This window comes from Seriola dumerili, unplaced genomic scaffold (genome assembly GCF_002260705.1).
Source record: "Seriola dumerili isolate Sdu_G_001 unplaced genomic scaffold, Sdu_1.0 BDQW01000219.1, whole genome shotgun sequence".
Classification (NCBI taxonomy): domain Eukaryota; kingdom Metazoa; phylum Chordata; class Actinopteri; order Carangiformes; family Carangidae; genus Seriola; species Seriola dumerili.
In genome coordinates this window covers 7472005-7493680 of record NW_019174474.1, presented here as the reverse complement: position 1 = coordinate 7493680, position 21676 = coordinate 7472005, and the positions used below count along the sequence as shown (strand labels likewise).

Genomic DNA, 21676 nt, shown 5'->3' with positions numbered 1-21676 from the left:
CAAGACTCTGCCAAACCTTCCTGATCCCCCATTTCCCTCTCTCTACCTTTCCTCTGAAGAAACAGCGTTACGTCAGAAAGTGCAGGGCAAGCAAGACAGCGTCTTAGGAGCTATTCGTAGGCATTGCTGCCAAACCCGGCTTGGGGCTGCTCACGAGCTCACTGCAATCAATGCAATTTACAATTCCAACTCTTTTAAAACAGCAGCAGTATGTGGTAAGTCAATTATTCATTCATACTGTTTTATTTTCCCGCTGGGATTTTTTTTTTCCTCAAAGCTTTCTTCACATGACAGGTCTCTGTTGCTGGCACAGTTGCGCAAAAAAACCCCAGCAGTGTAAACGGTGTAAAGATAAAAAACAGTAGGCTGGTTTACCCTGTAGCCTCACTGAAAACACCATGACATGATGAAGCAACAGAGATTTTTGACGCACAGAGATTTCTGCAGCAGTTTTTGTGTTTGATTCTTTGCTGATCTCAAAAACAACATGCCCCACGCTCGAAATAGGAACCCTAGCCCCATCCCAGAGGTAACATGGGACACGGGATTGAAGGAGATGAACGAGACCTGGAAAGGAGCTATCGCCTGTCTCGGGGTGGCCGTCTTCTTCGTAATGACCATCGGGATCATATACTGGCAAGTGGTGGACCAGCCCAACAAGAACTGGATCCTCAGGGGGACTTTTAGCGGACTGATATGGGAGAGAAGAACCCACTCGCTGGTGATACAGACCCTGACGGAGGACAAGACCTATGTGGAGATAGATGTCGGGAACGTGGGGAACCCCGACATCGAGGTTCCCTTCGTGAGGAACCTGTGCTGGCTGAATAAGACAGAGTTCTGCTATACGTGGGACTCGGTGGCCGAGGTGAAGATCTCGCTGGAGGTGAATGAGGAGACGGAGACGGAGTGCTACAGTATGACTTGGGCACCGGTGCACTGTCATGTGGAGCTGAAGGTAGGTTCTCTCCCAGCGTGCACTCAAGAGCGAGTCCGCACCTCACTAGAACACAGCCAGGATCATTTTTACGCAAAATGCAAAATGCAACGTGCAAACACAAAACACCATTTCACATATTTCCATATTCAGTTTACTCAGAGTTTATATGCGTGTGATTGTGCATATTGCTGCATAATATTAAACATATATTTTGACAAAAGTTTTCATTCTGCAGACCCCTGTTCACTTTTTAAAATTGCAAACACAATATCTCATCTCATAGATCAAACGTTTGTTTTATTTTGGTGATATACCTCAATTTACTGGATTTCAATGACCACCCGTTTATGAAAATGTTAAAGCACAAGATACTGCATTAAAAACGACTCGTGTGCTCTTTTGTCAATTGGAAATTAAATATGTGATTTTGATTTTTTTTTTTTTAAATATACAGATTTTTATATTTTATTTTGGTGATTGTATTTTGTTGGATTTGTTGTTTTGAAATTCAGTTTCTTCAACTTTAGCCACCCATTATTGTATTGTATGAAACAATACACAATAATAACGTCTAAATGACTCGTGCACTGAATTAACTTTCCCTTTTTAGTCCTTGATTTAACTGCACTAGGCGGAATAAATTTAGTGTTAAATCTGCTTCGTCACAGTTGTTGTGCATTTTTACATGCACAGTACTTACTGTACTCCCTCCTCCTCCTCCTCCCCTTCCTCCAGCTTAATTATCAAAGGCATTTAACTATTGGGATGTTTGGGGAGGTTAATCTGTCCCCACTGGAACATTCCTCGCCATAACTCCCTGTCATGTGGCGCGACTTCTCACAGAAAATCTTTCCAAACTGAAGTCGCCTTTATTTTTTTTTCTGATTTCCAAAACCCTGCCTCTCAGGTGACCCATTGGCACCTGTTTTGAAACTCTTTAACAGAGGCCGGATTTGCTGACATGCATTTAATGCGCCTAAAGACGCTATGAGGACAAGCTTTCTCTTAGAAAACACTCTTGTCACTCAATCCCCTCTGCGTGCGATGCTGTCTGAGAGTCTCATGTACCAGCCATCACACAGCTTAACAACCCTGTGCCCTGGATTTCTGCACTAAAGTAACAGCAACTCAGTCTGAATGTCAAAGATTAGACTCATCCATACTCCAGGACATCAACTGCATAATGTGGCAGCATTGGAAGAATTTGAATTAAAGTCAAATACACCTTATACCCACTCACAAATAAAGTTTACATTTCTTATAAACTGTTTCAAATATTCACTCAAATGTTAGCAGTGTGTTTGAGGGTGTCGAAAATGAACATGCAAACCAAATGAAACCTGCATTCTCTGCTGTCTAATGTGGCTCTATTAATTCTCAATTCTGCTACTCTTTTTTTTTTATTTACTATTTTTTGTATATTTCCTTTTTCCAGTGACGTCACCTCAGCATCATTCATTTGCTGTTCCAGTCTTCATGAATGTCAACCTTTTTCTACCTCTGTCCTTTCCTTATGTGTATTTCTCATGCATGCTGTTTATGTTTTTGTGTGTGATTGCACATGTATGTGTGTGTGTGTGTGTGTGTGTGTGTGTGTGTGTGTGTGTGTGTGTGTATGTGTGTGTGTGTGTGTGTGTGTGTGTGTGTGTGTGTAGGACTGCTTCTCCATGACCAATGTGTCCTGGTACGGCGGAGCCAGTGTCCAGGGTCAGACATGGCCGATCAACGATCAGAATGCCACCATGCAGCCCTTCGTCGTCAGTGATCTGAAGGACAATCCCTCCGGCTTCGGCTCTGCCCTGGAACGCTACTTCCTGGGCTCGTCAGGTCAGAGGTCATGGCTGGGGTTAATCATTTGTATCAGCTGAGGGTTTACTTTTAGTAAAGGAAAGAAGTGGAGCCACAGTACTCCCTTAAACGTAGGTCTGCTACAATGAGAGAGACCTTTTCAAGTCTTTGAAATGACACAGGGTCAAGAGTTTTTCCACACTTGCCACCGGTGCGGGGGTTAGCACAAGGGCTTTGCGAAATCTGACCCCACATCAGCGGGTATACGATGTGTGGCGTGAATCCCAGAGCATGAGGGAACCCCTGTGGATGTTGTTGTGTTTTCTTACCCCACACTCCCCTTCCACATGCCCACGCTACCCATCACTCATTGACATGTTTGTTTGTGTTTGAGCTGAGAAAAATGGTCCGACAACCTCCAGAACTGGCATCTCCAAAACACAAACCACGGACTGGATGGGACGGCTGGCCCACGAATAGAGTGTAACACAATACTGTCTGCGGCATCTCAGTTTATTAATTCAGAGATTAGACTACAAAGGGCCGCAAACCACCTTTAGCATCTTAAATTAACTCTTAGGGATACCGGGGTAATTGCCTTTTGTTTCTATTAAAAGGGCAGGTTGGATCAGGGCCCTGCTGACTCTTATAACGCACCGGGTTATTTTGGGGGTGTTAGATTTTATCCTGGGGGCAAAGAGGGGAGGCAGGGACCACTGGCGGATGTGAATGGTTAATGTGACTGATGAGGAACGTTTGTGGTGTGTGTGTGTGTGTTTGTGTGGTAGCTGGTATCGCATTAACCTCAGGGACTCTGGCCTCTCGAGCCGGCTTTGTGCGGAGCTTGCTCAGTGAGCTGCCGCTCAAACTAACCAATCTGTTCTTGAAAGATTTCGATGTGAATATAATGTTGTTGTTATAATCAGATAAACAACACAAGCAGAACTGCAAGAAGTTGCGAAATAGACATATACTGAAGGAGTTTGTCAGTGAGTTGAGGAATCATGTGTGTGTGAGTATTTATGTGTGAGTAGCTGCAACATTAAAGTGCTAACAGGTCGCAGTGGAGGACATGTCATCAACCAATGAGGTGACACAAACAATCATCTAATTTGACCTCACTGATTGTTAGCAGTAGCACACATTCATACACACACTGACAGAAACAAACGCACACATGCATGCCCACACACACACACACACACACAAACACACACACAAGTATCAACACATTGTGGGATCTTACGTAACACAGTGGCAGACTTAACAAGAGAGTCACATGACTGAAATCCATTTTCCACCTTGTGAGAGGACAATTATCAGGACCTCGTAACCCTTTGTTTCTTTGTTAAGCTTTGCACAGAGAAATACACACACATACACACACACACACACACACACACACACACACACACACACACACACACACACACACACCACTCACAGACTCACAGATGAGATGAGATCCCAATGAGAACAACTGTTTGAATGTTGCCAAGTAACCACTCGCAGACACATACTGTACATAGCCCCAAACATAGCAAACTGATGCTCAGCAATGACAATGATGCCTATTGGAGCATTAAAGGTATATTTAACATGATATCTTGCTTTAAAGTTCAAGGATGTTTTTGTTTGGCTCTAACGTTTGCTAAATGTGCACATTTGCCCTCGGAGAGAATCATTTTCCACAACTGAAGATTAATTGAAAATTGTACTAGGCTACTTTCCTATTGAGAGTGAGGGTTAGGATCAGGAGGATCACTGGAAATTATTATTGAAAAATGATTTAGATGGAGTTGGACAGGGCAGATGTGCATTGTCCCCCCCTTCCCTTCCTTCATGCAAATGGCTTGTGACTTAAGATGAAGATCTGAGAACAATGCTAACTAACAATGCTCAAGCAGCCAGTCCAATAAAATTTGAGAAACTTGTCAGGAGTACTATGTTTAACATATCATCAGATCACTATGTGCTCAAGTCTTCTGTCCCACAGAACACAACCAGAAGCGAATGCTCACGCGTTTGACCATTCTCTCTGTGTCTGTGTAGCGAGACTCCCCATACTAACATATATATCACCTGCTATGCTTAAGTAGGTCTTGACATGTCAGACCACTGACAGAGAGCTTAGCAAACACATCTGGACTTGAATACAGTTGGAACCTAATTATAGCAATAATGCCAGTATGGCAGTGTAACAACTTCTCTTTGGTTCTTACTGGCATGGACAACAGTTTGCTGTATGAGGACCTTCCCCTCAGTTGACCTGTCCCCTCAGTGCAGGAGTAGGTCTGTGTTCCATCTGCAGTCTCTTCTTTGCATAATGCACATTGCAATTACGCTCATCAGGTCCACTGAATAAATCATGGAGGAAATCTTGTACAAGCAGCACCAGGCTCCTGCAAAATAACAAAACAAGCATCTGTGTTCATGTTGCACATCAGACTGGTCGGTTATAGTTTATTATTATGCTTATGCCGCTGCGTTTGCCATCTTCTTCTTTCCAACGGCTCTGACAAAAGTGGTACCTGAAAAATCATATTTAAATTGATATGACTGCATCTGAGACGAACGGTGTGATGTGGTTGACATGTAATTGTGTTACCGTTGTGGTTGATAATGTTGGGACAGGAAACAATTATGGCAGCTTTTATGGAGAAAAAAAAATCCACAGTTATGTGTGGATAGTAAACAAGACCATTATGGGAAATTGTGAGTTTATGCAGCCATGTGAAGGCTTAATCAGATTATTGATTTGTTCCTAGTTTTGGCAGCGAAGTGTTATTATTTTTGAATGGAAACTGAGCAAATCTAATTGAATGCAGCTCCAAAAATCACATACAGAATGTAAAATAAAGGCAACATACGATACATTTGTTTTTCTAATGTAGACTCAGTATAATTTAGAACCACATTTTTGTATTAATTGTTATGTTCTAAGTAAAATTACTCAGAAAAGATATCGACTGGGTGTTCAATATATCAACTAAAGTCAATTCTACCTATATAATATGGGACATGTATTGTATGGGACCTTGTATACAATATGGGACTTTTAAAGGTCCCATATTCTATAAAATGAGACTTCCATGTCTTTTTTTTATTATAAAGCAGGTCGAGGTTCTATATTAATACTGTGAAAGTATCAAAGTGCTCAGTCCACAGGGAAATGCACACAGCCTGTATTCTGAAACTTTGCCTTACAATGAGCTGTTGGAACTAATGTAAATTTGTGATGTCACAACAAAGCAGTCACCGCACCAGGACCCACCCGTCCAGCCTTGCAGGATTTGGTTTCTCTGAGTGTTTACCTGAAATCTGCTATAACCTGTTGTTAAAAGAGCTCCAGGGAGAAGCCTGAGAGAGGAGATGTAAAACTACACTGAGATGGTTTTTGGTACTTAAAACCACAAATATATCCTCTTATGAATAACAAAACTTTAAATAAAACAACGGACAAAAAAAAAAAAAGTATAAAATATCGGACCTTTAAGATATTCACTGTAAATTAGCATGTGCCGCTCTATACCGCTCAGTCAATATCATTTTCCTGTTAAGAAAAGCTGCTTGAGCACATTGCAGTGACTGTGCTTTGCACTAATTGGGACATTTTTGCGATACTCCCACTAAACTCACAGTTTTACTCTCATGAGTCATGAGTTCATAAGAGAAAGCTGATGCACTTCTCTTGGGTGAAAAAAGAACTACGACATTATTTGTTTTCCCCAAAACAGATTGAGGGAAAGCACCACTTCAGTGGTAATAAAAAAGTAAAAGAGTCACCACATGTCTTGATCATTTTGGTGAATTTTAGTCATAATTAATGGACTGACAAATCTGATATCTGACGTAAAGTCTTCATCAGAGCCCTTTTCCCTGAATCTGCTTATGGGGAAACAAATTTATTTCAGTTTTAATGTAACATTAGGTTTCACAGCTGTACAAACCCCATGATTGTCAGTGATATTTTCTCTTGTACATGTGAGGCGTGGTGTGTGCATGGGACCTGTCTTCACTGACTCTAGTTAGTCATAGGGGCATATTATAAATGTGGTGGGGAATATGGAGCTGTGACTGATGTTACTAACCTAAGAGGACTCCTGGGGACGGTCAAAGAGCAAGACAGATGGACTGAAACATAAAGCAACACAGCAAACAAAAGATTACATACTATACAATAACAGCTGATATTAAACATAATCAAGAAACAAATCACAAAGAGTAGCAAAGTGAAGGAGAGGTGGAGAAGTAAAGCAGAGAGACAGGAGAGAGGATATATGTAACCATGCAGTAGAGTGACATTTGAGAGTGTTGCCAACTGGAGGAACTTGTCATAGCCCCACCTGTCTTTATCCATACAAAAACAACTGGGCTACTCAGGACAGATTATATATCACTGAAGCCACATCCTGCATTAAGAATATAAGAAGGGACTCTGTCCCAAAGCTTTAAGGGCTTATTCCTACATTTATTCAACCTCAGATCCCGAGGATAGAATTTTATATGGTGTTGTATTCAGCAAATGTGAGCAGAAATAGTGTTGGATAAACTGTCGACATGTAGATACATATAATTTGGAAAAGAATTACTACATGTGGTGAAATCACATGACAGGAATCATGTGCTGTCTGAGACAATACTGCAGGGACATAGTGGTAACTGACAGGGATTGTCTCTGTACCCTGTCCTAAAATCATAAATGAAATGAACTAACAATGGACCAATGCTTAACTTTGTTAATTCACATAAATGCCATCATTATTGCTCTAAGGTTTCTACTTTCCTACTGTTACTACTCATTACACTGCTCGCAAATCACAGCTGCAAAGGATTTTATTTATTTATTATTCATCCATTTAGATTCACAATTTATGAGACTAAACTACAAAAAAGAAAAGTAAGACCTTGTTTTTTAGTAGCCTTATAATGACATTTTTTTATTAAGCTTTAGGCATTGATTTTTATAGCTATAGTACCAAAGCTTAAATCCTTGAATGGATACAATTTGGCTCAGGCAAAGTATTTTATTTTGCACTAAAGTATTTGTAATACAGCTGTGCTAAAGTTTATGTGCTATTTCACATTCAAAACCTTCATTAATTGATGGTTAATGAAATGTTATACCACGCCATACTAATATTTAGCTATATCTTTGTCGTCATGACAGCACGTGGAAAATAATATATAATAATGATAATAATGGATAATAATAACAAATTGTCAATATGGGAATCAGAACATTGTTGCCTTTACTGAATAGAAATGTGAGCTTTTTTTTCAATTAGAATTAAAAATCTACAATTTGACATTTGTTAGCAAAATAACCAAATACAATGAGTTTACTGAGAAGAACATAGAATTTGATTGTATATATTTAATTTATCCACCCACACACATGGATGATTTTATTCATTTGAATGCATATATTAGATTATGTTTCATCTTATTTAGTATATTGACAACTTAATGAGGGGCTTATTTACCAGCTTTTTTTTTTTTTTACCCTTAAATATCATTTTCTCCATTTGCTTTTTCATTCTTTTTCATTTTTTTTAATATGCACATTAGTCATGCTCCATCTGTCATCGTCTACATACAGATACTGTGCGCCTACATCAGACGGATAACTCTCACCAAAGCTTCCCCAACTCGTCACATTACAAATAAGGGCTTGGAGAGATCCTTTTTCTTTTCAGTGAGAGTGTGATAGCAATAACTTTGACATCACCTCACTCTCTTGCAGTCTGGATCCAATAAAAGAAATTTACTTCTACTGTCTCTTCATTAATCCGCCGCCCCCCCCCCCCCCCCCCCCCCGGCCCTTGGAAAGTGAGTATGAAAGATTAGAATCAGATATAATTTCTGCAAGACTCACAGGACCTTAAGTTATTAGAACACCTCCTATACACACATGCACAGGTACTCTATATATGTGTCCATATATGTTTATTGCTTCATTTTCTCTCTCTTCAGTTCCATTGTCTCTCCACCGTTCATTTGAGCATAATTTTTTCTCTCCTTCCCCTCCCTATCATCCACTCCTTTTTCTTTATTTCTATCTCTGACTCAATCTTTCCGTGTGGGATCCAAAGAAATGATACTTCACTGCTCCTGCCCATTTGTTGTTGGTCTCTTGGAGCGAACTGGCCAAGCACAACACACAGATAGGGATAAAAGTTATGTAACTGTCATGACTTTGGATTTTTTTTTTTTCTGACAGATAACAATACTTAATCAGCTTTATTTGACACAACAGAGCTTTATGATGACAAGAATGAGAATATGCTAAAAACACATTTTCTTTGTTGCATACATTGCTTCATTGTGATCAACAGAGGAGAAAGCAAGATAAACACAAAAGAAAAAAGAAAAAAAATAATAGTCAAAATTAGATTGTTACACAACAATCTGTGTAGAAAACATTCACAGAAAAGAAGCTGTTTTAGCTTTTACTTACAGTAACAGACAATAGCTTGTTGTTCTTTTAATGTTGTAGCTTCTGGTTGTTCATTTCTTACACATTCTATTTCTTAACTCATACATACAGAGAAATAAATGCTCCAAATATTCAGCTTGCGTTTAGAAAGAAAACAAGCTGTCCCCATTACCCAGTGGGTGACCAGGAGGTCCTTGGGCACCTGCCCCGAAACCTCGACTCTCCCGGACAACTAAGAGGTAAAACACTTTCAGAATGACTCACTTAGCCAGCTGAAGCTTTGTTAAAAGCAAGCTGTCATCTCCTGTATGACAGGGCTACTGTATGTAACATCATCTGACAAAATTTTCCGCAGTCAATCTCCTACCTAATATGTTCCACCGAGGACATCAAGCACGAGACAGTAGAGAGAGTCTATTTAAATGAAGGACTGATACAACAGCTTCTGTCCACTAATGTAATTACAGTATGTACAGTATCAGCGTGTTCACAACCTTGTCTGTAAACACAAGACGTAATCAGTCTGTGCTTGTTAGGTCCTGTTTTTTCTTTTTCTTTCTTGAATACTGAGCTACCTTTTGAAATTAACACGAATTAAACCAAAATCAGCGCTGAACTACTTTAACAGTTAACAGCTAACAGCTAACTTCACCAGCTGAGACAGAAAAATCAAGAGAAAAGGATCAAGCAAAAGAAATAATAAATACTTCTCCTCTGATCTACTGATAGTCAGAAAGACACATTTTTACTTGTGATATTTGTAAAGAACGCAGCGTCTCACACTTGAAACAATAAAACTGACTGATGATAGGAGCAGAGCAGAGAAAGTCTCTTTAGTGTTTCATTATTTTTTCAATAAGTGGGATTGGAAATTTACTACCATGGCAAGATCCCAGTTTTGTGGCCATCAATTTCTTGAGGTTGGGCACAGAAACTAAGTTTCCATTGTTAAGGAAATACATGCCTGAACACATACACACATACACACACACACACACGCACAATCGCACGCACACACACAGTTAACATTTCAATGCACATTTTTATAACCTCCATCAGGCCTGTAAGCGTGTGCAGGTGTCATAAATAACAGTATAAATATGACAGGTAAAAGAGTGCAGCCCGTCTGGTCCGCAGCAGCAGGGAGTCAGGCGGCAGTGTTTTCCTCCAGACCAGCCGCTATCTGAGGGCTGAGACGCCACGTTAAAACCCTCCTGACCCTTCAGAAAGGTGCACGGGGGTCACCTCCGCTATACCACCTCCAAACATTCAGCTCAGACTGAGCAAGAGGAAGTGCCCGAGCTTTATGGTCCTATAAGTCCAGCTCTGTTTTTCTTGGAAGTCCACAGTTTCCCATTAGAGAAAAAGAGTGTGTGAACGTGTGTGAGAACATGTGTGTGAAGAGGCGATCCGATGGTTGGCTGATTTGTGTGTTCGTGCAACAGCTGTAAAACCGAAGCATGTGTGTGTCTAATCATTCAAATCTGCCCAGTAAACTTTCATTCATTTTTTTTTTTTACCTTTGCATATCTGCTGCTTTTTGAAGGTGAGCGGATGCGGTCGGTCAGGCATGTAATTTCACTTTTGAGAGCTAGTGGAAAATATTTCGGGGGAAGCTTGAAGTGTTTAAGGAATTGTTCTAAAAATAGGGTCCCCCCTCACTTCCCCTTTAACTCCTGGGCTCCCCACCTTGGCTGTAACTCAAACCTGCTTCACTTTCTTTAAATAACACTTATTGATTCCTGCTCCTGTCTGGTATACAGTATGCATCCAGAGATACTTTTCAGTCAAAGATACGTGTCTCTGTCGTAAAAGCACTGCACTTATATAACCAGGGTTAGAAGTTCAGTTTTGATCAGGAGTTCCCTCGTTCTGAAACCTACAGTGGTACATGCAGAGTAATTTGAGTGGAGCTGCAAATTATAAACACCTAAGACAGGATTTAGTATATTTAACATTCACATCTACATGTTTAGTCAAAGATGGAATAAAAGATATACGGCTGTTTTTGACCAGACTGTCCCATTTCCTCGGGGCCCTGCAGTGTCATTTCCCATAAAGATTAAATATCACTCAAGAAGGCACGCTCGCAAACTTAAACTCCACTTTCCACCCCGCGTGTACACTTTCATGAAACACACTGTTTGCAGGCTGCTGTATCTGCACATCATTCTATAAGGCTGCTCGGTGTCTGGTGTACTCTGGTCGCCTCTATTTCCACTGCCTGCATTCCACTTCCATCCTTCCATAAAGCTATAACATTTTCTCCACTGCTCCACTTTGTACTCCGCTGTATATGCACAGTATTGACATGCACAGTTTCATAATGCCTTTTGCTTATTAAAATTTAATTTGAACCACTTGCAGTTGAGACATACGACAGCGTTTTCTAGCAAATTATGAGCCATTTATGAACCTGTAACAAGCAGTTGGATGTGACCTAATACCATGTGAGAGGCAGCTGAGGTGTTACCAGTATCTCTTTGACATTATCCGTTGCAAACACGTGAGAAATACCCTGAGGTTGAAGGCTCTTCACTAGGCTTTATGCAGTACTTGAATACTGATCTCTGAAACTATTAATCTGATTATAAACTGGTACATGAGTATCCTGCCTGCTCCTGGTCCCTGCCTGCATGAGAACAGTAAGCCCATTGAAACTAGAGATGGTGACTGGAGTGAGCCAAGCTCTCAGCTCAGGGTTCTCAGACTGTCTGCTTGCTTTGGAAGCAGGTCTTGAACCCTACTCTGTTCATTGATCAGCTCCAAATCCCAAATCCCAGTTTGGCTGCTTTGAGCAGATTGTGCAAAAAAACTCAAGCGAGGGGCCTCAGTTAGAGACAGGGCTGCAGGCTCAGATTGATCACTGGCTGGGTTCTGCTGATCTGAGATGGGACAAAGATGGGACCCACAACAGAGAGGAGAGGAGAGGAGAGGAGAGGAGAGGAGAGGAGAGGAGAGGAGAGGAGAGGAGAGGAGAGGAGAGGAGAGGAGAGGAGAGGAGAGGAGAGGAGAGGAGAGGAGAGGAGAGGAGAGGAGAGGAGAGGAGAGGAGAGGAGAGGAGAGGTAGATAAAGTTGGGAGGGAGAAGACGGGAGTCAGGACGGGTGAGAAGCGGTGAGGGTAGGGGGTTGGGGTAACATGAGAGGTAAGAGGCATTCCTTGCAGGGCAGCTACATCTGCGGACACAATTATCTGCTTCCCATAATCTTATCATTTCACACGGCCACTGAAACGCGGAGAGTCAGTTTTCTGGAGGTTTCTCCAAAGTTATTTAGTGAAACTTAATTAATCACAAGTGTCTTCTTCTTGGTTTTGTTCCCTTGCCGGCCTGATCACAGAGTGAGAGGGAGACGGAATAGGACACAGGCACATCAGAGGCGGGCTTTCTTTAATCTTCTGGAGCAAATCCAGAAAAAGAAAAAAAAATGAATGGAAACAAATATTCATCTTCATAATCAAATGTAACTTCCACTGTATGTCCCAGCTACTCAACCCTTCTCTCCTTGGTGTACAGTGTAAGCATACCTACTTGGAAATTGCCAGCAGTCTCAGGGTAAACCCATCCAGCCGCATACTGCTATATCTCATTCTAAGGAGTGTTTTTCTCACATCCGAGTGGAGCGATATCAGCTGACACAGCCTTCCCTCTACCTCCCACAACACTCCATCTGTCACACTCATGCCAGTCTCAGTATCACTTGCGCACTGTGTCATATAAGAGGAATCTGCGATGGACTGTCTCGCACTAGTTTCTCCTGCTTTACACCAAGGCCCAGCTTATATCTGTTTGCGCTGAACTCATCTGACGCGTCCTCTCCTGTCTCCTTCCTACCACGCAGGTGTTGCAGTTCTTGTATCTCCTGATATCCCCCTGCAGCTCGGCTTGGACAGCAGACAGCAGTTCTGCCTGCAGTCACTGCCCAGCATGGAGCGTCTCCCTCTACAGTACACTGTGTGTGTGGCCCACAACGTGAAAGCCGCTCACCAGGAAGCCATGCGACAACTCTCCCAGCCCAGCAGGCGGCTGCCCAACATGAAAGCGCTGTGGTTAGTTCAGTTTAGATTAAGATTAGAGGGGATGTGAGTTTTCCTGGCCACATTTCTTTGCCAGAAAAGGGGGATTCTGGGGTTGTCATAATACCAGCAAAGTTAAGTAGTGATACATCTGTGAGCACTGACTGAAAGTTTGTGGGTGTTTGGGGAGTCATAAACTAAAACTCATCCAGGTTCCTCAGTGCAGCCCGTCCTGTATGATCCCTCTGTGCGTTTTACAGGCTGCCGTTCTGGAAGCTGCTTACCAACGTGGATTCGGGCCCGAAGGTGGAGAGGGAGCTGAGGACCTTCTCTAATCGTCTGAGGAGACACCAGCTGGGGGAGGGAGTCATCAGCCTCAACGAACATTCCACCACCCTCCTCTCTGATATGGTACGTTTTCCTTTTTAAAGTCGAACCTACCTGAACAACGCAGAGCTGAAGAGTCTTAGTTTCAGTGACAAACATTAGAGTGAAGACCAGTGAAGACATTCAAGTAACTGAAAAAACTTCACTCCAGTTATAAGATTGTAGCTGTATCTGTTGATCTATCAAGATTAAAAAGGAAATAAAGAATGAAGGGACCCCACCACAGATTTGTGAACAATGTGTTTCCAGCTGTCCAAACCAACTGTTGCTCCCATTGCGATACACTTTTCTTTGTTTCCTCCTTAGGTTATACCCAACTCCAACTGCCTGTTTCAGTACCAGGAATTATTCTTTCTATATATTCAAAGTTCAAAGTGCATAAAAATCATCAATTATTATTATTTCAGAGTTTAAAAAACCAACCAGCTTTTGTCAAATTTTGATTCAAATGTTGCTGAACATTGCTGATCGCTGCACGGAGATTTACGACATCACCTGTTTTTCCAACTGAGCCCCACCGACTTCAAACCAACGAGAAAAGAAAGGACAAAAACATAAATGCATACCTTTCTCATCTGCGAAATAACCAAAACGGCTCTTGCTTCTATAGGACTCCATTGCTCACAGTAACAGGGTCATTGAGACAATAGGAAATTAAGACCAAAGTTTTGTGTCTGCAATTTGAATATTTGTTCTCTTGCACAGTGATTCTGACTCATGTAGCCCATTAACGTTGTCTGTCCCCAAGAAACGCTTGCATAAGTTCACACTCTGCAAACTTACCACTGTTTCACTTTCTACCTCTGCATCCTAGTTGGTGCTGCTGATTGAACATTCACTTGCGGCACAGTAACCGTCTGTTACGCATGTTTGATTCGTTCACCCTCCCTACCTTTGGCCAGTTCTTGCACTGCGTCGCTGTAGACTCTTATAATCCTCCTTTTCAGCCCAGCTGGGATGTGAGGCTGGCGAGGGTTCATTCATAATTCACTGGTCAGGGAATGAGATGAAAGAGTTTTCTTAAGTGGATCTCCAGAGCGCTGGAGACAGGTGGGTAACGAAGGAGGGAAGACAGGTTCACTGAATTGTCACAAATGTAGAGAAAGAAACATGGTTTAGGGTCTGTTAAGTGCAGACCACACTACCTGCAGGGACATTTTGAATGGTCTCTTGAAGCCTCTAAATGTGATATATCATGCTCATCTAATACGTTTTCAGGTATATTCTAAACCTGAGCCTATGATTTGGTCCATGCCTGGTGTGTTTAGTTTTCTGCAGGTGAGATTCTTCTATTCTCTGCCATGCTGGATAGCTTTCTACCATTGCGTCACAGTGGCCCAGTCACTTCCCTCTAATGTTATTGAAGACTGCCCGCAAAAACAAAATCAAAAGGACCGCAGTCAAGTGGATCTCAGTCAATACCTGGTGATATTCCATTACAAAACAAATATAGCTGAGAGAAGACAAACAGGGCCTCTCCTAACAGATCTCAGGTTTCTCTGAGTGTGGTAACTGTTGGATGGCGAAGAATTGGGTGTGTTGAGATTGAAAGGGATCTCAGCCAAGACTAACTCGAGCAGGTGATGCTGACACCGGCGTGATGCTGTGATCTGACCTGAACAAGAAGAGGAGGCAGAGGGGTTTCCCATGATCAGTCCATCAGAGAGGTCAAGCTCGGGCATCTCACTGTATACATTCACAGTGCTTACAGTATGTTCCCACCAGTTCAGTCGGTGTGAAAAGGACGGACAAGGGGGGGGGGCATGGGAGGAATAGCACACGTCAGCTGATGGATGCCATTTGGTGAACAAGAGTTTCTCCTACTCACAATCTCAAGTTGTGTGGTGCATCAAAGACATTAAACACCAGTGTTGTTGGCTCTGCGTCACCCAGCTCCCCTCAGTAACTTGCCATAAAGAATCAGCCAAGTGTACAGTGCTGCGTGGAAACTTATGGGAGTTCAAGTTGTCCATTAAGTGTAAGGCTCTGCAGAAGTGTGACTGGCAACAATGATCCTCTATAAAAAAATAAAAAAAACTCCATTCCACTCCAGTTTTTACAAGTATTCATAAATTATCAGTCACACTATGACCTTTCTTTTCCAGTTTCCATATTAGTTTGGAATGACTTGCTAGCATTGGAAAATTTGGGGTTATTAATAAGTTTGCCATGTTTCTGAAGTTATGACTGAGACACGATAATGTAGGTAAAAAAAAAAAAGACGCTGGGCCAAGTTTTTGTTTTCTTTGTGTCAGTTGATAGTTTTTTGACAATTATTTGGATGTCACATTCAAATTCAAGAAAAGAAAAAAAACAGAACAAAATGAACAGTGAGAAGAAAAAAACATGTTCTAAGAAATTACATAATATGTGCTAATCTACCCTTTCTTCCCACCGCAGCTTCAGGGGTCAACTTCTGTATTCTTAAGAGGTTTTGTTCCACAGTTATGTAATCTGAAATCTGTGTTTGACTTACACATGTAAATACCAAAGGATTATAACATATGTTACATGGTTCTGACAGAGGTCATATTGTCAGAGCTACAATGTGCCCACATGAAGAAATCAACACAGTCGATATGGAGCAACTGCACACCAGTTTATAAACATTTGAATTCTTCCATTAGTGCATCATATTGTTAAATGTGAATTATTTAGATAATAATGTAGGCAGTTATTGATTTGATTATTGCTAAATGATGCTTCTATTAGGCTTCATCAGGCTGTACAGTGTTGACCTTACCAGAGTATATAGCACATTAAGAGGTTTTATCAGAGTGTATCTCTGTGTTTTTCTGCAGGACCATGATTACCTCAACATCAGGAAAAGGGGGATGTCCAAGAGACTGACCAGGGACCTCCCACTTGTCAAGCTTCTTAACATTTCCATCACCCTATCCCCTTTCCTGGGCGTGGACACCACGCAGTTCCACACCTCCCTCATGGACGGCACCGAGGCCTACTGGCTCAGTCTCCCCTCAGCCCCCCAGGGACAGCTGGTGAGACTCGACTAGAGTGTATTCATCATCCTGTAAAACACTAAAGCTGCGTTCACCCCACTCAACAGTTTTACTTTCACCTGAGGTTTCTTTGATTTCATTCTGGTTGTTGTTTTTGTTGTTGTTGTTGTTGCTGTTGTGGTAAAGAGTCACCTTCCTGTAAAGTAAGAAACTCCACTTCCCTTACATTTGGATTGGTCCATTCACAGGAAATATATTCCATGTCTGAAACATTTTAACTTTCCAAAACCTATGAGAACACACTGTATTATATAATATTTGTCTCTGTATAGATAAGAAACCAGACACAGAGGGGACACTCTCTATCCTGCTTGTAGTTTTATAAAGGCAGAGCAGTGTGAAAGTGGCCTAATCCAGATGATCTATCACTGCAATAGGAGAGGTGATGTTGTAAAGAATCATTTAACTTTGTTTTGTTTTACTTCAGTATTTGTTCTGCTGCTGCTGTGGCTGTTATAGATTTGATTTGTTTTGTTTTCTCTGTGAGTGCTGTATTAACAGAGTGCAACCGAAGGTCAAGCCTATAAACAGTACATATTGTTTGAGGGTTAGGGTTAGGATTGGTTTAATATTAGTATCATGTAACTTTTGTTTTGTTTTGTCTGTTTGTATTTTGTGAGTTTATAAAATGACAAAAAAAAAAAGAATCATTTAACTACCAACAAAGAAAATGATAGTAAGGTCAAACAAACTCCTATTAAAATCTAGTTACTTCTCTCCCTCAGGTCCCTGTGATGAGTCAGTGGCGAGGAAAGTTCTGTGTAAAGCTGAACATCACCAACCCAGGAGCAGTGAGCTGGTTCCTGGACAGAGTGGGATCCCTGCAGGCCCATTTGGGGATGGAGTACATCTTGCTGGAGGGGGGCGAGGGAAATGTGTTTGAGGAGCAGGCCCTGCGGCCACCACAGGCTCTGGGTGGAGACAAGTACATCAGCCTGCTGGCTGACCTGGCCACGAGGATAGGAGACTCTACCATCATGACAGCAGGGACACGGTAATGCTCTCATGCATCTTTATCAACTGGCATTTCTCCCCAGTGGTAATCTGTGGAGACTGATTTTTTTTTTTTTTTACACCTTCAATCTGCTTTTCATTTTAAAGCGCGCTTATCCTTATTCTGGTTTTATTTGCATCTCAGGTCGAGCCACAAGCCACTGTTTGTGAGGATGACCCCCTTGCAGTCCGACTGGAGCCCGATGGGCCTGAAGGGCATCATTCCCTCCCTGCTGCACCATAGCCTGCTGGGATACAACTTCCTCATTCCTGATGCAGTAGGTAATACCACAGCTTATGGGTCACTTCTCTCATTTTAATATTTTTCTCTTATGTGAAAACTAAAACAAAAACAGACAAAGAACACATCTGATTTTCTATTTCTTGGCAAAAACATTGAAGTGTTTTCCTGCAATATTCCAAATTCCTGTGAAGGCGGACCTCAGCCAGACAGACAGCTGATGTCTGTGAGAGAACTATTTACTTTGAAGTGGGGAAAAGAGGGAGCTGTCAGTTTTATACACAGAATAGATGGCCTGGTATAATTGCACTCAGACTGACTTGAGACTGACTATTAGTTCTGTCCTCGTATATCCATCACTGTTGGTAGGTGTGAGAATTGTACCGGGAGCATTCGCATTTTCTTAAATCACAATTTTCTTGTATCAGCGTATAAATGAATGGATTTATTACGTTTTTATTATTGCATCATGTAATTTCAGCCCACAAAAGATAACAAAACACTATTAATTAATCAAAGCCAGAACCAGAATGCATTTACATTTTTTCAATACAACAAAGAGAAGAACAATAAAGAAAACCTGTTAGATAAAAACATCTATAAATCACTGACAAAATAAAGTATATACTGTGTATTTTTAATGAAGGAATCAGAATAAATACTAATAATCTAGTTTGTCCTCTTTCCTAGGCCTTTGAGGCAAAGTTAAACACACTTTAAATAATATTTAAAGTTATTAAAGATAAATAATATTTCTCTATTTTAATTAGCCATTTCATGTAAAATTATTACTCTAAAAACATCGTAGTAAGTACAGAGCAAAAGAAAATGGGACTCACTTTCCATCTCCCCGACTTCTCTCACAGCTCACACAACCTGTTTTCCTCCTGGACATTTTTTTTTTTTTTTTTTTTTTTTCTTATAGCTAGAGGAAGAGCAACAGTCCAATATATCATAATATTTTCTGCCCATCTGTCTCTCCCCACAGGTGGCTCTCTGTCTGGAGACCTGGTCACAGATGAGGAGTTGTTCATCCGTTGGTTGGAAATCGCAGCTTTTCTCCCTGTTATCAGCTTCCACACACCGCCCTGGGTCTGCGGAGAGGACCGGGTATACAACCTAAAACAAAAAAACATATCACAAACCAGTCAGAGCAGCTCATACAGCTACAAAAACAAACTTTAACCCCCTTTTTTTTTTTTAACTCTTTTTTTAATCCACTTTAACACGCTTGAACCTGCACCACCAGGCTGAGGTGTTTGTCACGACATCTGCGCCATCCACATTAGATGTAATTACAATAGCGATAACATAGCAGGTTCACATTCTTCTCCAGACTTGATAATAAGATTTTCACTTGTGAAGCTTTACAGTGGAGAGATCAAGTGAAGTGATGTGTGAATGCTGCCAATTAGATGTTCTAAAAGGGAGCGGGAGATTATCCTTCCCTCTCGCACAGCAGTTAAGATTACTTATGAAAAAAGGCAGGAGAGAAAGAGTTTATTGACCCAGCGGCCTCTCCTCGGCTCTGCGGGTCAGTGCCGAGAAGTTCCCACCATGTCAGTGAGCCGAAGGAGCGTGAGGTCTGCAGAAACCTGGCCTGTCAAAACTCAGGCCCGGCTCTGCCCCCCCAGCAGGAGAGGCAGGACTAAACCCTGTCCCTCGCCGCTGGAGATCAGGAATGTATCGCTCATCGTGCGTGGCAGGAAAACAATGCCTACGGTCTCAGAGAGTCAGGTGACAGATACCGATACGTTTGACAGTGTGCTACCACAGCTCGGGTTCCTGCACAGCAAAGCACTTGATGCTTCTCGAGCCAGCGAGGGCTATTTTTCCCCTCCGCTGCCCTTCCCTTCCTCCCTCAATAGGAGCGATTGTTTGGCCCCCTCCCAACATCACCTGTGGTTAAGCGTCCATCTGTTCTGAATTACAATCCCTCCTCTAGATTTACGGCTCGCTCTCGAGAGCCGCTTCAGCAGGAATGATAATGAATTTGAGGACAAGTCTTGGAAAAATACTTTATTGTGGCAATTAAGATTTCCATGAGTAATTGACAAGTGTGACAGAGTGGGAGTGATCAAATGCTTTTTTTTCCACTAGGAGAGGACTGAGACAGCAAAATATATTGGTTGTGACTTGTGCTGCTGTGAGACAAAGATAAAAATAGGTCTTTTGGACAGCTAAACGTTTGACAGCAGCAATATTTTCCACTTTGGTCTCTTGCATGGCCTTCAACTTATAAACTCAGATGAAGTGAGACTGAGAAGACATTTTGGAGGAGAGTTGACGGCATGCGATAAATGACTATTGTTTTATGGGCGTTTTGCCTTAGTTTAAATGTGCCACACCTCTATTTCCAGAATATGAGGCTTCAGTCAGTCATAGATAGGTCACAGCAGTGCGACTGCACTGGAATCAAACAGCAATAAAAACCTCAAACCCACACGCATGCCTGGCTTCTCAATTAGAGAATGATCCACTCAAAGCCAGCCTGTGACTTCAAGCTCATTCCTACAAATGTTCTCAATCCCAACCCATAAAAATACATTTTTTATAGATGCGGTCAAGTTTTGTTTTTGTCATGGGACACTGAAAAGGATGTGACCCTTCCAGGAATGCTGAAGTAGCGTGGCCAGAGGGAGACAGGACAAAGACTTGGACAGTGTTAAATTCACTTCAAGTCAACAATGAACTGCTCAGAAGCTCTGTCTGTGCGTCTGGGTGCAGAGATGGCACAAATGTCTTTTGCAGACCTCACTGTCAATATTTTTCTTGTCCTGAAATCCTTGTGGCAGCTGATTTAGTTAGGAAAGGGCTTTTTTTCTCATTGGTTTCAGTTTCTATGTTGCTCTAAAATATACATGTCTGGATTTTAGTAAAAGCTCCAGCAGCTACAGCTCCTCAACAAAGCAGAGAATTAGCTTCCATAGACATGAACCAACCTTTGTTATACAAATGGATTAGTACCCTCCTAATATTTCTTCTGTAATCCTCATTATGTTTATGTCTTATCTCTATAGGTGCTGAACCTAACTCAGACCTACATAGCAAAGCACCAGAGGGATGTAGTCCCGCTGATAGAGAAGTATGCGGAAGAGTGGCTGATGACGGGAAACCCCATCTACAGGCCGATGTGGTGGCTCAGTCCCAGTGACCCCATGACCTTCACCATCGATGACCAGTTCCTCATCGGAGACAAGGTGACTTAATGACGTCCTGGTGGGAGGGGATTGAGTTCCCTCTGTCAGCGTCCGATGTACTTGGCATATGACGGCGTATGATCCACCCCCCTCTTCCTGGCTGTAACCTGATGTCTTGCTAATTAAGTGTACAATCTCTCTGACATCTGAGTTTGTTTTACCGAACTGATATGTGTGTTGTTGTTGTTGTTGCCTGTTTCCAGGTCCTGGTGGCACCGGTGGTGGAGAAGGGGGCAGTGCAAAGGGATATTTATTTGCCTGACGGGGGCTTCCAGTGGCAGGACAGCCAGAACGCTCAGGTGTTCGATGGGGGGACGTTCCTACAGGACTACCCTGTGCCCTTGGAGGAGGTGGCCGTTTTCTTACAGAGAAGCTGAGTCATGTCAATGATCCACTGAGTCACCTGACTTATCCTGTTACTGTTCTGAATCAAATTCTTTTTTTTTCTTTTTTTTTAAATACTTGTGCTGTTCTCAACTTGCACTTTTCCACTAAAGACCATTGACCCTGTCTCAAGACTCTGTCCTGAGATGATACATAGAAAGATTTTTTTTTATACTTGCACTTTACAGTTCAAAATTATTTGTATTTTTTTTTCCTTTGTGACAATTTTTTCTTCCTTTTTTAAAGATGTTAATTGGTTTTACCTCTC

The 21676-nt window shown here is 41.8% G+C and overlaps 1 protein-coding gene across 1 annotated transcript; it reads left to right on the top strand.

The window, feature by feature from the left end:
* Positions 1-487: 487 nt before the first annotated feature.
* LOC111228725 (SITS-binding protein-like) lies at positions 488-21401 on the top strand. The gene is made up of 10 exons (XM_022754741.1): positions 488-958; positions 2596-2767; positions 13009-13216; positions 13444-13594; positions 16372-16569; positions 17316-17584; positions 17729-17865; positions 18813-18934; positions 20845-21024; positions 21228-21401. The coding sequence occupies exons 1-10, from the start codon at positions 488-490 to the stop codon at positions 21399-21401; spliced, it is 2082 nt and encodes a 693-aa protein (XP_022610462.1).
* The last annotated feature ends 275 nt before the right edge of the window (positions 21402-21676 follow it).